The 19,679-nt window shown below is 32.2% G+C and overlaps 1 protein-coding gene across 8 annotated transcripts in view; it reads right to left on the bottom strand.

The window, feature by feature from the left end:
* Positions 1–952: 952 nt before the first annotated feature.
* Positions 953–19,679, bottom strand: part of LOC110283197 (beta-1,3-galactosyltransferase 5) — a 123,410-nt gene continuing 104,683 nt past the window's right edge. For 5 of the 8 annotated variants that reach the window (XM_043042892.3, XM_071180613.2, XM_043042893.3 and 2 more), the window contains 3 exons: positions 12,530–12,726; positions 7,178–7,319; positions 953–2,827 (listed from right to left, as the gene is read on the bottom strand). In XM_043042892.3, coding sequence (XP_042898826.2) covers positions 2,095–2,827; positions 7,178–7,319; positions 12,530–12,713 — 1,059 coding nt within the window. In that variant the 5' untranslated portion in view covers positions 12,714–12,726 and the 3' untranslated portion in view covers positions 953–2,094. The remainder of the gene's footprint in view (positions 2,828–7,177; positions 7,320–12,529; positions 12,727–19,679) is intronic. The other 3 variants (XM_021148001.4, XM_071180614.2, XM_071180615.2) reach the window with 1 other exon arrangement.

Here is a 19,679-nt window from a genome sequence, read left to right as displayed (position 1 = left end):
AATTGTATGCAAATTTTTTTCACAGAAAATAGTGCATATTAGAAATAAAACATTAAAAACATGGTGTGGATCAAGTTAAAAATATTAAAAAAAAATTTTTAAACAAATCAAAGTTGAATTTTTTACCATTCCTTTCCGGTCTCCTAGGCAGTTGCTTAAGTTCGCCAAATGGTATGTCCAGCCCTGAAGCAGCAACAAATCCTGCCATGTAGTATACAACATTTTATGTGCACAAAAAACATTACAAAATAAATAAATTATAAGTATTTAACAGATCTATAAGGGAGGGTGTCCTTCCAAAAAAATTACAACACAAAAATTAAAGATTAACCTAATTTGTTCAATATCCTCTGAAATTGCTGGCAGGTTGATTTTCTAAAACTAAATGAATAGCAGCGCGGATAGTTTATATCACATGAGAGTAATTACATCCCAGAAATACTTTGAAACACGAGGGCAAACATAACGTCTTTCAACATTGTATCACAGGCAAATAAGGGATTAAAGTAGCCAATGCCTCAGCCAGCTAAAAGGCAACAGCTACCAGTACTTTAGGCCACTAACATATTTCAAGTCACTCAGTGAAAACAGATGAGTCGTTTTGATAAATACAAGGAAAATCACAAATTGGAATAGGTCTTAATATAAACAACTTAAGTATTACAGAAATGTTTTAATGACTTTTTTTTTTGTCACTTTTGATTTTAATTTTAAAATGCTAAATGCTGTTGCAAAGATTCAAGCTTATATGGCAGAGAAGCAAGACCACTTAAGAGTACATATTTAAAAAATCCTCCGGCACCCTCCTTATAAAAGAGGAACAGTTTGTGTCATTTTGTAATGAAAGCATAAATGGCATGCATAGCAATGTATGAAAGAACTTTTTCCTGATTTTACCTGTGTAAATTTTCTGCAATAGTTGCAGTTTTTCTGTCTTATTCTATATGAAATCTTTTTTTTTTCTTTTCAAAAAAAAGTTTAATCACTCATAAATTTAAGATTGTTTAGAGGACAATTTCAGACACTCTTTCCACAATAAAAGATAACATAATTTGTAGGGTCAATTTAATAAGAGAAAACTTGTTTGTGTTTTGATTTTCAGATTTTTATGTTTGCAGATAAAATTTCCAAACTAGGAGATTATATATATTGAAAAAGTTTAGTTATATAATTGCTTTGGGTAATTCTGGTAACTATTTAAACAGAAAAATAATTTTAATAATAATCAGAATGTAAATTTTTCTTGTTATTTATCTTTTAAGCTTATGATTTTGGAGCGTAACTGCAGATATTATAATTACTTTTACACAATTTTATTTTACAATCTCAACAAAAGCAAAATAAGCGCAAAAAAAAAAGCTGCCAAAACTTAACAGCTAATAGCTGTCTAAATAAAACAGTCAAATTTCATTTCGAGTTGTAAGAATAAGATGTTAGACTGGTAATATATAAAGATAAACACTAACCATTGGATTAAAAAAAAAGAAGCTAGATTTGTGATAGTATTTAAATAAAGTCCATGTCTTTAAAATTTAACTTCTCGACTTGCGCAACTAATTACTAGCTAGAGATTCAAGAGCTTTTACTGTAACACTAAAAATTCGGGCAATTAATTTAAAAAATATACATATGAAATTTGACATAGTTTTACGTGCCAGAAAAAAGTGTTGACAGTTTGGAAAATATAAGGTTTTGTTATTGATGCAGAATAAAAATTTATACCATAAAACTAGTGGATTCATTTTAAATTAATGGAACATTCAAATAAAGTTTGATTAAATCTTTTTAGATTTTATATTAAAAGTAATAAATCACAATTTTTGAAAGTTAAGATTATCTATGCTAAAAAATACAAATCTCAACAGCACATCGAACAGAACATTAACAAAATGAATTTAAGAAACTTAAAGCACTCTTCTCATGAAATGAAAACTTAAAATATGATATGCAATGTTATAATTATAAAACTAATTATAATATTGCCACTTAGTAATGGCAGTGACTTTTTCGAAAAAATGAATCAGTGAAGAAATTTGTGGATGGCATATTCATTGAGTGACCTGATGATAAAAAAAAAAAGAAGCTAAATATGTGTTATCTATGAGATAATGCTGGCCTCTGGTAATACTGTAATGTCCTATTCCATAACGTCAATATAGTTGCCATGTCTGAATTAGGCGTCCCAAATAAGTAAGGCCGCATAACATCTTTACTATCAATCCATTTTTCAATGTCTATATTATTTACATCTAGTTTTTCAGTAAAGTCTAAGTGGGAGACTCCGACCAATTCAGCTAAAGTGCCCGTCACATGCACGTCATCCACCCAAAAGTATGGTATTTTGGAAGACTGGAGGTACAGCTTAAATACCACATCTGGACTTAGAATGATGCCCCACCCTGCACAATAAGACGGATAGTACCGACCAGGATACTCTTTGAAGCTCACACGCCATTTGCTGCGTTGGCTACGTTTTACGGGAGGAGTACGGTAGACGTAGCACATCATGATGTTGGCAACTCCCCCTGTTGGTCCAAAGGTTTCTTTGAGGAAATTAGTGAGTTGGAAAATATCGACAAAAATGTCGTCGTCCGCTTTGAAGATAAAACGAGCTTGTCGGCAGTAGTGAGTCACCCACTTCAGACCCATCACGTGCTTGTAAGTGAGGTTACGATAGCTATCGAAGAAGTTCCCCTGCACAATGTCACGATATAGATTGTTCTCTTGATTAATTCTACGCTGCATGAAGGGATCAGTAACTGAGCCCAGAAGAAAAACTACACGGATCAAGTCTTGAGGTAAATTATCTTCTCGTCCCCAGGTGTCTCTGCAATAAAAATTTACATTTTTAAAATAGTTCATTTCAAATCATTTTTAATTAGTTTAAGTTACAGTGCTGAACATTTATTTATCACAGAATTAAATTATGAGTAAAGGACTAGAAGTGGCAGATGGTTGAATAGAGTTCAATGGCAGGCCATGAGTAAACATCTCTTCATGTTTCTGATGCCTTGGTTTGGCCTTCCGAAGAAAAACATTCTTGAATTTGGGAGAGAGGAGATAAACTACATTTATAAAAACCCAAATCTCTTTAGTGAACAAGTGGGTGTTATATTGAGAAAGTGGGCAGAATGCAAAGCTATGTTCACTCCATTAACACTGACTCAGATACTGGAAAAGTTAAACAATAAAAAAGGGTTGAGCAAGATTTCCGAATATGCTCCAGATAAGTGGTCGGAAAAACTACATTATTTTTGTAGTTTACTACTACTACTTTGGAATTGTAGTAACTACTTCATTACTTTAAAGAGACGAACTTTGCGGGAGAACTTAATTTACATCAATGTTCAAAATGGTTTTGAATAAGAAATTGACTTACATTAAATAAAAGGAAATAATTAAGAAATATTATTGCATGTTTACATGAAGCAGTTTGCTATTCCAAAACATATTTTTCGAATTAGAACATTTAACCCAACTTTTTTATGCTTCTTTCAACAGCAAACATTTAATGTAAGAAATGCGAAATTATCTAATACTTGCTATTTCGTGAAGTGTTTAATGCTCTTTTATTTCCTCTAAGAAATCAAGCACATCACAAATATGTTCCCTTCTTTTAAACAACATCAATGTTTTAAGAGTGTGCATTCGTATGTGAAAGTGTGAACCAAGTGATTAATTATCTATTTTTTCGTAATGGCTAGTTTAAATATTAATTATACATGATTTTAAATGAGATCTTTTCATGAATTGATTTTAAATTTATTAAAAAAAATGAATTGCTTATTTACAGCTGACAAAAAATAAGACCTTTCAGAAAATTTGATTTGGTGGCAACTTAATTCCATACCTGCCAACATTCATTCTTTTCGAGAATGAATTTTCCAAGTGGTAGTAAAACAATTATCGAAAAACAGCTTTACTCAAAAAGATATTTATATTTTAACCAGGTTGAAATTCGCTATCGTGAGGACTAATATGCTTTTTATATATTTGTTGTAATTATTTATATGTAGTGGTGGTCAAACTCATTTATAATTATTAATATAATTCAAAAAGTTTAGTGAAATAACATGAATTTTGCTAGCACTTTAAATATGAAAAAAAAATCTTCCGGGAAAACCGAAAGAGTTGGCAGGTATGTAATTCTAATGTTCTCTAAAAAATTTATAATCGATTCAATCAGGAAGAAGCTTTAGATGTGGGAAAAGGTTTTATTTAAAAGCAGTGGCTTAAAAATAGTACATCAAAACACTTATTATAGTTATTACAATACATCATATATCTTTTAAACACTTTATCAAAGTTTAATTTATAATATATTATAAAACATTCACAAAAATAAGAGGATGACAGGACACTGAAAATTGGAAGCGTACAGTATTAAGTAATGCACAGTGAGCAAAATAAAAAAAACGAACCACTCTGAATAACCTTTGATCTAGTGATCAGATTTTTACATTCTAAGACTCAAACTTAAAGGTTAGAAGGGGTAACATCAAGTATGCTAATTAATAAGTGCAGATGATATTTTAAGCTACGAAAACAGACACAAAAACGTACTTGCTCTGAATACACATACCTCTTTTTCAAATTAGAGAGTGGCTGAGAAATAGGGTTCCAATAGTTTGGTCAGGAGAGCGATCTAAAGTTTGGACCCCTTAAGGTTAATAATTTTTATGTATTTTACCATTTCTCGAAAACTTATTAAGCAAATTAAAAAAAATTTCACACAATTATCTAAAGATGATTCCATGTAAAATATAACTTACAGTAAGTATTATTATATTTTATTGTCTAATTTAATGATAGTTGAAAAAATTTCAATTGCAAGGATAGGATTTTTTTTATAATTTGAAAAGGTAAAATACGTATTTTTAAAATTCGATTTCTCAGGAACTATTTGACCAAGTTCAGTCAAACTTTGTATTTTACCATGTAAAATTACATTCTTTAAGAGGATGTAAAAAATTTTATACCTTTCAATTCCAAATTTTTCAACTATTATTAAATAAAATTCTGTTAAAAAAAGTTATGTTTATTCAGAGAAAGTATGTTTTTGTGTCTGATTTCACAACTTAAAATATTGTCTCCACTAATTAATTGAGGTCACTTTCTCGAACCTTTAAGATAGTCTTACAATGTGAAGATCCGATCATTAGATCAAAAGCTATTTAGGGTGGTCAAGGGCGCCGGCAGCGGGGTGCAAGGGGGTGCACTTGCACCCCCCTGGCTTTTTTTAAACAATTAAAGAGATACAGAAAAATAATTTTGTTATAAAAGTTTTTTATTGAACAAACTTGGCAGACATCTAAGCTATATTTTTAAATTTCATTTAATAAAATATAAGTAATATTACATTTTCTATTAGTTATTTAGTTTAACAAAGGTGTATAACACTAACTGACTTCTCAAAACTGTAAAACTTCATCAACACAATACATACCAATGTTAAGCGTGCACAAACACGTTAGTATACGAAACTACTGTTTGTAGTAATTTGTGTTTCAAAGTCAGTAGCTGATTCTCGTGGCAAAATTTGCAAGTACAAGAAATTCGTACTTCTTTTTAAATATCTTGTTAACAATGAAGAAATGTATCTTGAAAAAATTAACAAATGAAAGTATATGTACTACCTAACATGAAAACAAAACAAAATGAAATAACAGAATATTTTTAATTTTTTTGTGGGGGGGAGGGGGTAGTTTGTAAGAGGGTTGCACCCCCTTTTATATTATTCTGCCGGCGCCCTTGAGGGTGGTCCACTTATTTTTTGTATGCTGCACATTAAAAATAAACTATACTATAGGTAAAACTATTAAAAATGGACGGCTACTTTCATAAAGTGTAATATTGTAATAAGATCTGACGCTATGACTAAACTGTTACTTTTCAATTATTGAAAGTGAGCTATGACTAAATTGTTACTTTTCAATTATTTCCAATTATGAATAATCACAATCTAGGATAAAATGATTAAATATGGAGTAATGACAAAAGAACAAAAATCATCTACATTGTCCCAAATGTAATCTAGATAAGCCGAACAAACAGTGTTATAAACAAAGTCTGTCACAAAATTAATAGGATACAACAATGAAGCACTTTGGAGTTAATTTAAATTTGTCTGTGTCAAAAGGGGATAACAAAATTTGAATAAAATAGCCAGCAACTTCAAGGCATGGTTGGCATTAAGCTAGTATAAATGAGATTTTATTAAAAACATGTAACCTTCTGATAAAGTAAGAGTGCTGTAGTGCTAAAAATGTTTTCCCTGAAATGCAGTTTACCAGCAGTGTATAGAAGGAGAATGAAAGAAATATTTAAACTTAAATATAGCTTGCATGTTTTGCATAACTAAATATACTTGGTATTCCAAAAAGACCACCCTTAATATGTACTTTTAGAATTTCTGATGAGAATGAAGTAAAAGGAAGATGCGCATATAGGGTCTCAAATTAGTATACCAACACCTATGAATCACAACCGAGGAGGAGAGATTACAAACATCAAAGACTGTTGTTTGATTGCAGAAAAAATAAATTAATACTAAATAATCTAATAAATTAATTCTAAGTAAAATGCAAATAAAATTTGGATTAAATTGAAATTTCTGGCCACTTTTTATAAATAATTTTATGAGTTAAAAGTGTATACAGGAAGATTCTAAAAAGATGGGAAAATTTTTAGGAAGTGATAGTACACATCCAGACAAACAATTTTTATCAAAGAATGCATGGTCGAAAACAAAACCCAAAACCGCTAGAGGGCGTCAAAGTTTATGTTCTTATATGAGGCAAAAACACACAAAGAACGATGAAGTTAAGTTATAAAAGCAAATTTAATGGCATGTGATTACAATAAGTGTTCAAAACAGTGGCCGGCAGTGGCTATGTTGGTACAACGACGAAGAAAAGATAGGCGAACTTTCCCTGCAGCAGCCGAAACCTTGGCGACAAATAACGTCGCAATAGGAATGGAGCTTTCTCGTTTGCATGAAAAAACTTTCCAAATGCGCCAGCACCTTTGCGTTTTGTTTTCGACCATGCATTCTTTGATAAAAATTGTTTGTCTGGGTGTGTACTATCACTTCCTAAAATTTTTCCCATCTTTTTAGAATCATCCTTTATAATTACTTATTTTAGTCTTATATATATGTTATAAATAAATAACTGACCTTATAACCTGTCGATTTCTAAAATTGGCTGGAGCTGAATGTATGAATACAACTAGGAAAATGGAATTCGATCCTTCACATCGCTTGTTATTTATCAAAAACTTGAAGCCAGGTTTATCAACAAGAAACTTCAGATCGTCTGCTATCAATAAATACAAAAAATGAGAATTAAACATACAAATTTGAGTTAAATTTAGTAGTAAAGATTAAATATGAAAGAAATCAAGTAGCAATATATTTAAAATAAAAAATATATATTACATGAGAAACTTTATAGTACAGTACAGAACCCGTTATTCGAAAATCAGAAAACTGGAAAACCAAAAAACTGGAACGAAATTTGATTAGTTTTTCCGCCATTTTTTTTTAAAAAAAATATATTTTTTTCTCATAAGATTTTAGGATTTTTTGTTCTTTTTTGAAAGATGTTTACCTTACCATCATTTTGGAAATAATCATTAGTGTATTACTTCATTGTTTTTTCTTCTTTTTAAGATTATTCCATTTTTTTTTTTTTTTTTAGTTGGGTTTAACTATAAAAAAAAAACGGCTTTTGGTAGCGATTCAGAAAACCGGAAAAATCAGTTATACGGAATATCGATAGTCCCGATCGTTCCGGATAATCGGTTCCCTACTGTAAAAGGAAAATGCATCAACTATAGAAAATTGATTTAAAAAAAACTGTAGGGAAAATAAAAACTAATTTACAATCATTATTCAAAGAAGTTGTTCACCAATAATTGACTAAAAAATTTTTACTTTGAGATTTATTAATTTTCTTTCTTTATTTAATTTTTAGAGGATTATTAATTTTAACATTTTATTATTAACTTTAACTATTTGAGTCTCAATTAATTGATCTTAAATTAAAATGTCTAAAGAAAAATGTATATTAACTTCAAAATATTTCACATTTGTTTGACAAAATTTTGATTAATACTTTTACATTTCGTTAAACTATTTTTCTAAATATTAAAAAAAAAAAAAAAAAAACTTTTCTGTCTCAAATTTTGTGCAATTTTTATACAATTTAAGTATGTAATAAAATTGCAAAACTGGGCGATATATCGTGATATATCGATTTTTTTAATATCACGATATTTTAAAGTGCTCCCATGGTAAATATCGGGCATATTCCGATATATATTCATACTAAAAACATCGAGAATATGATATATTCTCGATATCGAAATAATTATCGAAAAAGGTATTATTATGCAAGGAGAGATAGAGAAATATAAGAACGCGTTAGTTGAACCTTTATTACAGCTTTATTTGATTAAAACAACTCTCCTTTAATTTTCATTTTCGGTTTTCAACATCATCATCAAGAAAGGAAAGGAAGACAGTCGGATATCCAGTTTTAGTTTTTAATATAACGGAAGCGAAACACCGAGCGAAGCATAATTCTAGCAGACAAAATATCGCAGACAAGAACAATATATCGTGGGTGTAGAAACCAAAATACTCAAACTTATATGTTTGGTAGGAAAAAAACAGGTTAGATAAAATTTTGTTCAGCACTTTTTGGAGCTCGCTAACAGGTTTTTATAACTTTCTAAATAAATGAGTTTCAACTTTCATCCAAAACTATAAAAAAATGACAGTATGCGCAATTTTTTTTTTTAAATTTTTCATTTTTATTTCAAAAAAATTTCAAAACGAAATTACTTTTACAATAAATGCATAATTAAACCTTATCCATTTCTTTCAAATGTTAAGCTTATTTTTTTTTTTTTTTGAAAAAATAAATAATAAGCAAATAAAAAAAATTAAAAATTATAGGTTGGGAAATTCTTACGAAATAAAATTTGCAAATGACTATATAAATCAAGAGAAAGCCAAACTTTTTTTCATCATTGGAAAATAGTCTTAATTGACTTCCTCTTTTGAAAAAAAAAATATAAAAAAGAAAGTTACCAGTTTTTTAAAAGATTTATTTTGAGAGAATCAAAATTCTACGATGTTATTTTCAGTTGTAAATTCTCTCGGAGCTCCACTTTAAATTCATTTCCTAGATTTGGTAAAATATAATTAACACGACCGAAGCCAAATCTAACCGTATATGAGCTAGGGAAAGCGACATTAAAAAAAAGAAACGCCGCAAAACAAAATTTTTCTTATTTAATTTTTTCAAATTTTACATTATTCCAAAATTTACTCAGATAATTTATTTATCAGATAAACAATTAAATAAATTATTAAAAAGCAGCTTTGCTTCACTGTCATCAAATAATTCAATAACTTCAACTTGCAAAAGATTGTCGATATTATCTACTTGTGCCGAAAGTGGTAACCCAGTCTAGGATAACTATATTTTTTATACACATCACACAAATCTGAGAATGAGCAACATATAGCGAAACGGGCAAAATTAAAATGGTAAAAGAAAAAAAGAAAGAAAAAGTATTCTTAAAAAAAAAGGTGGAACGAGAAATTTACTTATAAAAACTAAGCCGTGGTCGCTAAGAGGACAGAGAGCTCGTCTCTTAATGAAGTGAAGTTCGAATCCCAGCGATGAGTGGTCGATACGAATTCCGCACCCGGCTTGCACCGACCACGGTGCTGACGTGAAATATCCTCAGTGGTAGACTGATCATGTTTAAGAGTCCTCTTGTCGTCAGACTAACCATGGGAGGTTTTCCTCTACATGTAATACAAATGAGGGTTAGTTCTCTCAAAAGTCTTCCACGAAGGCAAATTTCTCGAAATACTTGATCCAGGAGTTCCCTTGTCTCCTAGATTGTGTTTAAAATTACAAGGCTACGGAGTTAAACATTAGTAGTCGTAAACCCAAAATTATGTCGGCTGTTCAACGACGGTTGTAAAATAAAATATGTATTATAGAGCCGTAGTGGCTCAGGGGATAGAGCTTACGCCTTCCAATTAGATAAGCTGGGTTCGAATCCAGCGATGGCTGGTCAATGCGAATTCTGCACCAGATTCGCAGCGACCACAGTGCTGCCGTAAAATATAATCAGTGGTAGAAGGATCATCCAGGAAATTCCTTGTTTTTTGGATTGGGTTCAAAATTACAGGACTACGGAATTGAACATTGGTAGCTCGAAATTGCGTCGGCTGTTCATCGACGGTTATAAAATATAAAAGATTTACTTTTATTGATCTTACAAATGGCATTCCAAAAGAAAATTTAAATACTTAATAGCTGTCGATAAATATGCAATAGAATAGGGTAAGTATTCATTCATCGGCCCCTAATCGACCCTCTAGATCGGATCGAACGACCCCTGATGCTAAAAAAACCCTTGAATGTTTTTTCTGACAGTATTTTGTCTTGACCTCAATCTAGTTTAAGAAACAACATTTTTCCTTGACGTAATTTAAATGCTTCGGAGCATTTTTTCTTGCATGAGTTCAACACAGAAAAGTATTTTCAATATTGACACCATATTACATTTCCCACCATAGTTGGTTCCGAGAAAAAATAGAGTCAGATTAATGCTGTTTCTTTAAGGGGCGGAGGAACTTAAGTATTTAACCGTTTGAATTCCGAAGACAAAGAATATAGTACAACAAATTCAAACAATATTAAAAATATTGAGTTTTTACTTTTCTATATCATAATTTTTTATTTCATTCACACATCACAAACAAATTTAGTACTTGTTGTTGTTGTTGTTAATTTACGTCGCACTAGAGCTGCACAATGGGCTATTGGCGACGGTCTGGGAAACATCTCGGAGGATGATCCGAAGACATGCCATCACAATTTTGATCCTCTGCGGAGGGGATGGCACCCCCGCTTCGGTAGCCCGACGACCTGCGCGCGAAGTCGAGCACTTTACGGTAGAACAGTTTAACGAGGACCAATACCGCACACCCTCGGTCCCTACGCAGACTGATCCAAGTGGTCACCCACCCGCACACTGACCGTAGCCAGTGATGCTTGACTTCGGTGATCTGCTGGGAACCGTGTCTTAACGATCAGTCCACTGCGGGACTTTAGTACTTGACTAGAAAGAGATTCATACCTATGAATTTAACTGCCTGGCAAAAAAAAAAAAAAAAAAATTATTTTATAACTTTTATTGATTAAACAATGAAAAAACTTAATTATTCACTAATGATTAGTTCTCCATCTTTGGTTAATATATTCATAGCTGCTAATGTACTTACCTCTAAAAGAAACGGGATCGTTTAGGGTTCCAGAGGTCGCAAAAAAAAAATGGGACCGTTGCCAAAGTTATATCACAAATTTAAGAGGAAAGCTTAATTGAATTTAAAAGGCTCGAAAATAAGCACTTACCACGTGGTGAGTCAATCAAAAAAAGTGGCGACATAAATTAAATAATCAACCGATCACTTTTTCCTCAACGTTTTTTTTTTTTCCATTTAATGATAAAATTATTTAGTTAATTAAATTATTTAATGATAAAAATACATCAATGCAGAAAAACTCAGGCAAACAGAATTTTTATTAAAATGTCCAGATGTTAAAATGTCAAAATTTTGATCCTTCAGAATCCATCAATATGTGTTGGAAAGATTCATGTGGTAGGAGAAATTTTAAACAAATCAAATATTTCAAAGTTGTAATGCATACATTAAATGTATTTCGCCTCACCAAATATTTTTAAATAAAGTTTCTTTAAGTCAGTATGTTTAACTAAATTTTGACACAAATTTTTTTTGTTGAATTAACTATTTATAGTCGTAAATTATTTCTAATATGAAATTATTTAAAAAAAATATAATTTAATCCAAGCAAAAAAAGTTTGCTAAAAGTGGCTAATAATTGAAAAGGACCTATCGATATCAGTTACCGAAGGTTTGAGGAGAAAGTAGCTACTAAATTACAAATCTACCGGCCACTGGCTACTAACTGGAATTTTAAATTTTCAGAAATAGAATTCAACTTCAGAACTTAGCTAAGCATTATTTTTTATTGAAGAAATAAGGATTAAGGCAAAAAATCAATTTTTTATAGTTTCTTTAAGGGTTTTTACGAAGGACACTTTCCCCCCTTTTTTTTTCCTGTTTACTGTTGTGAGTTTGCAACTGTTATACACTACTGTTAGCTCAAGCGTTAAGTCTTTCTTAAGCCAGCGTCATATACGCTAAAAATTACGTAAAATGGCAATATGAAGAAAAACCAGTTTTGAGGAAATAAAAAGCGTTTTGTAATCTAATTTGCGAAAAAAAATCTATATTAGATACACAATATACATGAATCAATTATTTATTTAGATAATTTTCTCATATATGTGGAAATATCTCGCTAAAATGGGATTTTTAAAAGTTTAATAACTTTCAATTTTTAAAATAAATTAATGTTTCATATTAATTAATTACAAATATTAATTATATTTAATAATAAATAGAAAATCTTACCTGCCAGAAGAGACATGTTATATGGTGGCATATTGGCTTTCCACCAAGTGGCATTTGCTAACAGAAGCAAGGAGGGTGGCTCTCTGTTGAATGTTACATAAAGAAAATTCGATAGAGCGTACGTCACCAGAACTACGATGCAAATGGTTCGAAGACGACGATCACACGAACGTGCCATCACCATCTTACCACTTCACCTGCAAAAAGCAAGGAGGAAATATTTACTACTAATTTCACAATAAGTAATGAAATTCGTCAACAGATGGAGCTGCTGATAAGAAAAATTATATAGCAATGATTTCTGCTGCATGTCAGACCATTTCAAGAGTAATATTTTCGGGCATCAGTTAATTTGTCTACAGGCTGCTTCACACGTTGTTTCTGAAAATTGTAGTGTCCTTTTCAAAGCAATGTCCTGAAATTTTTATAAGTCAGTATAAGACATCTGTTCATGAACTTTTAAACTAATTCCAAAACTAGGCGAGAAGAAAGATTTGGTTTCCTAAGCAATGGAAGAAGTGTGAGTAGTAATGCACACACTTCTTTTATTTTGCTTTAATTGATTCTTTAAAATCATAGGTGATTTTTGGTTCTTCTAGTACCTAAACATAGTAAAATATGCCTTTTTAGTAAAACTTCGTGTTTATGGGCTAGCCAGGGTATACAGTCTTTGAAAAAACTATTATAATTTCTATGGATAATTTCTATTGATACCTTTTGATACCGTATCAAATTAACAGAGAGAGTTTTTATTTTTTGTCAAGTGTTAAACACGAAATGAAAATTCAAGAAATTTTTTTTTGCTCCCTACAACACTGTTTTCACTGAATATACATCTTATTATTTTTAACAAATCATCCACTTATTACTTCTGAAAATGAATTTTATAATTTTTTCCACAGCTTTTAAATGCTTTATAATAGTGGTTACCAACTGGCGGCCCGCATCCGGCCCGCGAAGCCTTTTTTTGTGGTCAGCGAACCAAAATATATTGGTTGTCATTTTTTTAGGACAATTTTCGGTGAAAATCAATATGGGTTTTAAATACTTTTAAGTTTTATGTCTTAACAATTTGATATCTGTTGCACATTAATTGTTTAATACATGGGTGCACATTTAAGTTATTGTAGCCAGAATTATTTAATATGCAATTAAATATTTTTAAAAATTTACTTCTTATTTTAATTTGTAATTTAATACTTTTGTTTTATACAACTTGATAAAAATCTGAGAGTAATATTTAATGTTCCTTCAAACATAAAAGAGTCCTATATAAAATTTCGATAAAGTTGCGGCCCGCCATCTTACTGAAATACGGCCCCCGGCCTCATATAAGTTGGAAACCCCTGCTTCATAAGATCTTACATCGAATAAAAGTATATTTACATTAACTAAAAATCTTTGTTGTATAACGAAACTAAAGAGTGGGGGGGGGGGCACTTAATATTTCTTCACAGTGTTTCTTAACCTTTTTGATATAATGGACCCCTTTTAAAAACTTTTAAGAAGTCACGGACCACCCCCCTGTGAAAAAAATAATTGTAAAAAACATAAATTATTAGAAAACATTTAATTTTATTATTTTAATAGTATACAAAATTTTTAAAATTAAAATTTTAAATGTGAAGGTTGCTGCTGCTTTTCCTTAATTAATAAATTGAATTGGAGGATGGTTTTCGACAAAGCAACGTGCATATCATGTTCAACATTCAATCGATTTGGATGTTATGTTTTTATTGTCACAAATGTGGAAAATCCCTCTTTGCAAAGATACACTGTAGCAAACGGAATTATAGCTGCCATAGCTCGCTTTACAAGAAATGGGTAGGCTATCAAACGTTTTAAAATTTAGGAGTAGTCAGCGGACCCCCAAAATATAACTCATGGACCCCTTAGGGGTTCATGAACCACAGGTTAAGAAACCGAGCTTTAAAAGAAGAAAATATTTAATCCGAGCAAAAATTAGAAATTCAGTTTTATTTTTATCATTTTAACTTTTAATCTTTATGTAAAACATACTTTTAATCATCTTATGTAATTAAAATAACTAATACAAAACAGTAAAACATTAGAATTAACTTTTCTCTATGATGTATGTTACAATCTGTCTGTCGAAAATATTCAAAATTTTTCGTTTTTGAAAATTAAATGAAATTTCAATTGTAATCGAGCAAAATGATTAAGTTTAAACATTAAAACAACGGTGTCGGAAACTAAATCTGCGTCAATATAATAAGAAAAAATTTGGACTCTTTTAATTGAATATTATTTAATTTTCAAATGACAATCTTTCTAATGATTGGGTATTGAGCTTTGGTGGCTTAGGTGATAGAGCACTCTCCTCCCAATGAGGTGAACCAGGTTCGAATCCCAATGATGGCTGCTCGATACGAATTCGCCCTCGGCTCATACCGATCACAATGACGTAAAATACGGGATGGACAGTGGTAGATGGATCATGAGTTAAAGTCCCCTTGCCGTCAGACTAACCATGGGAGGTTTTCGTGGGTTTATTCCACATGCAATTCAAATGGGGTTCAGTTCCCTTAAAAAGTTCTCCATGAAGCCGAGTTTGTCCCAATGCTTGATCCAGGAGTTTCTTTATCTTCTGGATTAGGTTCAAAATTACAAGCCTACGGAGTTGAACGTTGGTAGACGTAAACTTTAAATTGGTTCAGCTGTTCAACGACGGTTAAAAAATTATTGGGTATTGCAAATCTATGATAATAATTGCGTAGCTAATTAAAAGCCCCTAAAAATAGTTGCATTGCAACAAAACATGTGATAAATAGTTCCATAACATATTTTTTTGCAATCTCATTAAAAAAAAAAAACTAATTTAACTACATTATAGAACAAAAATTTATCATATTTCTGCGATTTTTTTTTTCCTTTTTCAAATCCTGCGTTTTATTGCTAATCGAAATTTCAGCACTCACCGACAATAAAAGACAGAAATTGAAAAAGAAGAACAAAAATAATAATTATAAAAAATATTAATGAAATTGTCAGATAGTTACGATTTACATTTATTTATTTTATTTTTTGAAATATTTACTATTTAAAACTCTACTTTTCTTCTATAAATTTTTTTTTAAACAAACAAACAAAAATTTTACAGAAAGATTCTTCCTAACATAGTAAATAATTCAAAACACAGCCGTACAAACTATCAATTTTACCGCAGCCATAAATTAAACATCGATTATCTTTTAATTCATTATTATTTCAAGTGTCTGTAAATATCGTATCCACTTAATGATTAAGTATTTCTGAAGAGAAAAAAATATTCGAAATTTTGTGTTTTGTTATAGGAATCGACAGAGAATTGAGGGTTCCGTGCTAGATGTACTGAAAATGCGGAAACGCCCAAAATCAGTTGCCAATGAACTTTGAGGAAAAACATTCTATTTTGCTTCTAATTATTCATAAAAATTAATGTTCCATACTGAAGGGGCGTAAAGGGATTAGGAATAATAATAACCGCAGTCGTCATTCATTGTTGTCTGAAAATAAAAATGAACAGGTTTCTAGAGTAAACTCATTTGTATTCCGATTTTACGAACGACAAGATTTATGATCGTCTGACTCTCGCAGATATCGGGGGAAAAAATACTAAAATTAGGATGGTGTTTTCTACACAAAGGTGCGCAGCAGGCTCTTTACCGCCAATATTTCCGCGTTACTGTATCTGGCGTATTTAGAGGTCATTTGGCTCAACGTGTTCCCTGTGTAAAGTGCATTATCTGTTCTAAAGGATAATTTGCAATGTAAACTTAGTCTCCTTATTGTAACAAAACACTAATACTAACATATGCACTGTGCACTGCTTGCAACAAGAACCAAGAGTAATGCGTTGTTGTTGTGTGTCATCATGGCAAGAGGAGTGCTCTTCTTGTTTTCCAGTAGCGCCATCTATGGCCAAGAATTCGATTTCTGCCACACACATACGCCACAACCTGTTTTACAGGGAGGGCACATTCACACACCATCCATCCGCAGAAGTAATTTTGACCTGAACCAGAGCACGATCCAGTACCCCCAGAAATATTGATTTGTTATGGGAACTTGGAGGACTTTTTGATCCCAACATATTTAGCTTGCACCAGTCATCACTTTGGCCGGCGAGGATCGAACTCAAGATTTCTTGGACATGGCCCAACGTCCTACCCACCAGGTTATCCCTACCTACAAATAGTAATAAACAAGTCAAAAGAAGCCAAATCAAGACTTCTAAAAAGCGAATTACTTCTAAATACAGCAACCGCGCTGCCTTTTTTAACAATATATCTATCAATAACTTGAAACAAATTTTCACTCCAAACTCAACAGAATTACTTAACAACATTAATAGCTTACGGAATGCAGCAGATTTAAGATCAGAAATTTTGTTTTCTATTTATTTTGTTGCAAACTGAATTATCTGTTTGAAAATATTTATTCATTACATTGCATTCATTAAAATTTATTCACTATGTATATTTTTATTTAGGACATAGTTATAAAGCCACACTTCGGATGTCTATTTATATCCCATGCAGGAACAAAACAGCGGTAAAATTTCTTAGCCTGAATCAGATTTCGGAGAGAATAATATAACAAAAAAATTAAACGCAAACTCTTGCAAAAGTTTTAAGTATTCTCTATTAAAGGCTCATTACAATCAGTATTAGGCTGATTAGAATTATTCAGGCCGAATTTGTCACACAAACCTTTAATAAGGCTGCTTGAGCCAGGTTCGAATCCCATATAAATTCTTTTGTTCGAATTCATTTTGTTTGAATAATTTCATAAAAATAACCGAAATCTTAAATAAATATAAATAGTGTTTGGATATGAATCAAAAATCATTACATATCAAAAATTGCATTAAAAGAAGTCTGCACGAAAATAAAAATACAATGCATAAAAAGAGAAAATGCATAAAAAAATCAAAAATCGTTATTAAAAAAAAAAAAACTAAACCTCGGAACTCCATTGACAATTTCAAGGAACCCTGGGGTTCCGTGGAACAACTTTAGGGAACTGACGCTCTAATCCTAATGTAATAGTTCTGATTGGGAAGTCTATAAACTATCAATTTCATTGGAAATATTGGAGCCTTTCATATTTAGCTTGGCAAATGAGATTGCGCATTGCCAGTTAGGGGCAAAAAGCGGAGATTGACATTATGAATCAAAGCATAAAGAACGATTTTTCACTTAGTCCCAATTATCAAACTTTTAATAATGAGAAGACACTACGATCTTATCAGTCTTACACTGCTGGACAATTGCTAAGGACGGATAACACTATCATCCATAGCAACCACAAAATGAAGGGAAGCAAAATGTGGAAAATTAGAATAAGTGCGGGATATAGTAAGAAGGGGTATGCGTATGTAAATTTTTTTGTCCACTTTGCTCATCACGTGATAGCGCTGATAAGAGCTTTAAAGGTTTTGACGCGTTGTGGAGAGTTTTTGTTTCAAGTCAAATTTTTACAGGAAAGATTTAGTTGACGAACTTGAAATTTTCGGCATGTCTTCCCGATATTACTTAGATGATTTTAAGCGTGGCCGAATTATTGGAAAGATCGAAGAAGGGCGAAAAATAAGAGACGTTGCCAGGGAGTTCGACATCGCTGACGGTGTTGTCTAACGGCTGTGGAAATCTTTTAAAACTACTGGAATGTGTAGTACGCGGCAAGGGGGAGGTCGTGTTAGAAGTAAGACGCCTGCTGAAGACAGATACATCGTCCTATCAGTAAAAAGGAACAGGCGCACCACAGCTCAGCAGGTGGCAAATCAGTTTCTTGCTACCACAGGAAAGCAGATCTCCCGAAAAACTGTTGCCAGACGTTCGAGGGGAGGAGGACTATACACCCGCAGACCTGTTGTGTGCGTCCCATTGACCAGACAGCACCGTACTGCACGTTTGCAATGGTGTCGTGAGCATCACAATTGGACTGAACAGGACTGGGCATGCGTACTCTTCTCAGATGAGAGTAGGTTCAGTCTGTCATCGGATTGTAGACGCCAACTGATCTGGTGCGAGAGTGGTACTGGTTATCGTCCAGAAAATATTCAGGAAAGGGACCGATATCCGACATGCAGGGTCATGGTGTGGGCCAGCATCATGATCAATGGCCGCACGCGCCTACATGTGGTTGCGAATGGGACTATGACGGGCCAACGATACTTTGAGGAAGTTCTACTTCCTCATGTTCGTCTTTTCCGTGGTGCTGTCGGTGATAAATTTGTTTTTATGAGCGACAACGCAACATGTCATCGAACACTCGCTGTTCAGAATTGTTTAGACAGTGAGGGTATTCAACGCCTCGTATGACCATCACGTTCTCTAGATCTAAACCACATTGAAAATGTTTGAGATGCTTTGGGGAGGCAATTTGCTGGTTGAAACTATCCTCCGACAAGCAAGAACACCCTCATCCGTGCACTGACAGAGGAATGGGATAAATTGCCTCAACAGCTGCTGGATAATGTTGTGCGAAGTATGGTACCACCTGTAGAATGTTGCATCACACTCCACGGTGGACATATTCCGTACTGACACCTTTCTTCAAGTTGCCTGCTGACATTTAAATGCATTGTTCCATTATTCCGTACGCAGCATCAAATGAACAATTTTTTTCTTTCAGATGTTTCATAGCTTTTGTACTTTCCAGAACAATGAATGTTCTTTATTCTAATGTCTGAACAGTGTGGCAACTATACTTTATCCTACTAGGTCTCATGTCTCGCTTAATGTTATGCTACATTGCAATTTGTGATCCGTCCTTAGCAATTGTCCAGCAGTGTATTACAATAAAAATATTTAATGAATCTCCCTCCTTCCATTGACATTTTGGAAAACGTTTCGTCAAAATCTTTTAAGCATTACCACTTTAACACGACGTTGTAACGTGTCATCATCACTGGAAGGATTTAGAATATTTCGGTCTATTATTATATTCATTTCTTTTAATAATTATTACGAAGAGAACTTTTTAACATCACTCGGATCAAGATGAATAAAATCACTGAAACAATACGAACAATCAGCATGATCGGACCACACCCAACTTTAATTACATGAACAGACAAGCTACCGTGCATGAAAACGAGGTTTTTATCATTAGGATTGTCAAAATCGACAAGAAAAATACTGCA

The sequence above is a fragment of the Parasteatoda tepidariorum genome, chromosome 8 (assembly GCF_982258835.1).
Source record: "Parasteatoda tepidariorum strain Cologne lab strain chromosome 8, Ptep-v5.0, whole genome shotgun sequence".
Taxonomy (NCBI): domain Eukaryota; kingdom Metazoa; phylum Arthropoda; class Arachnida; order Araneae; family Theridiidae; genus Parasteatoda; species Parasteatoda tepidariorum.
This window is presented reverse-complemented; position numbering and strand designations above follow the sequence as displayed.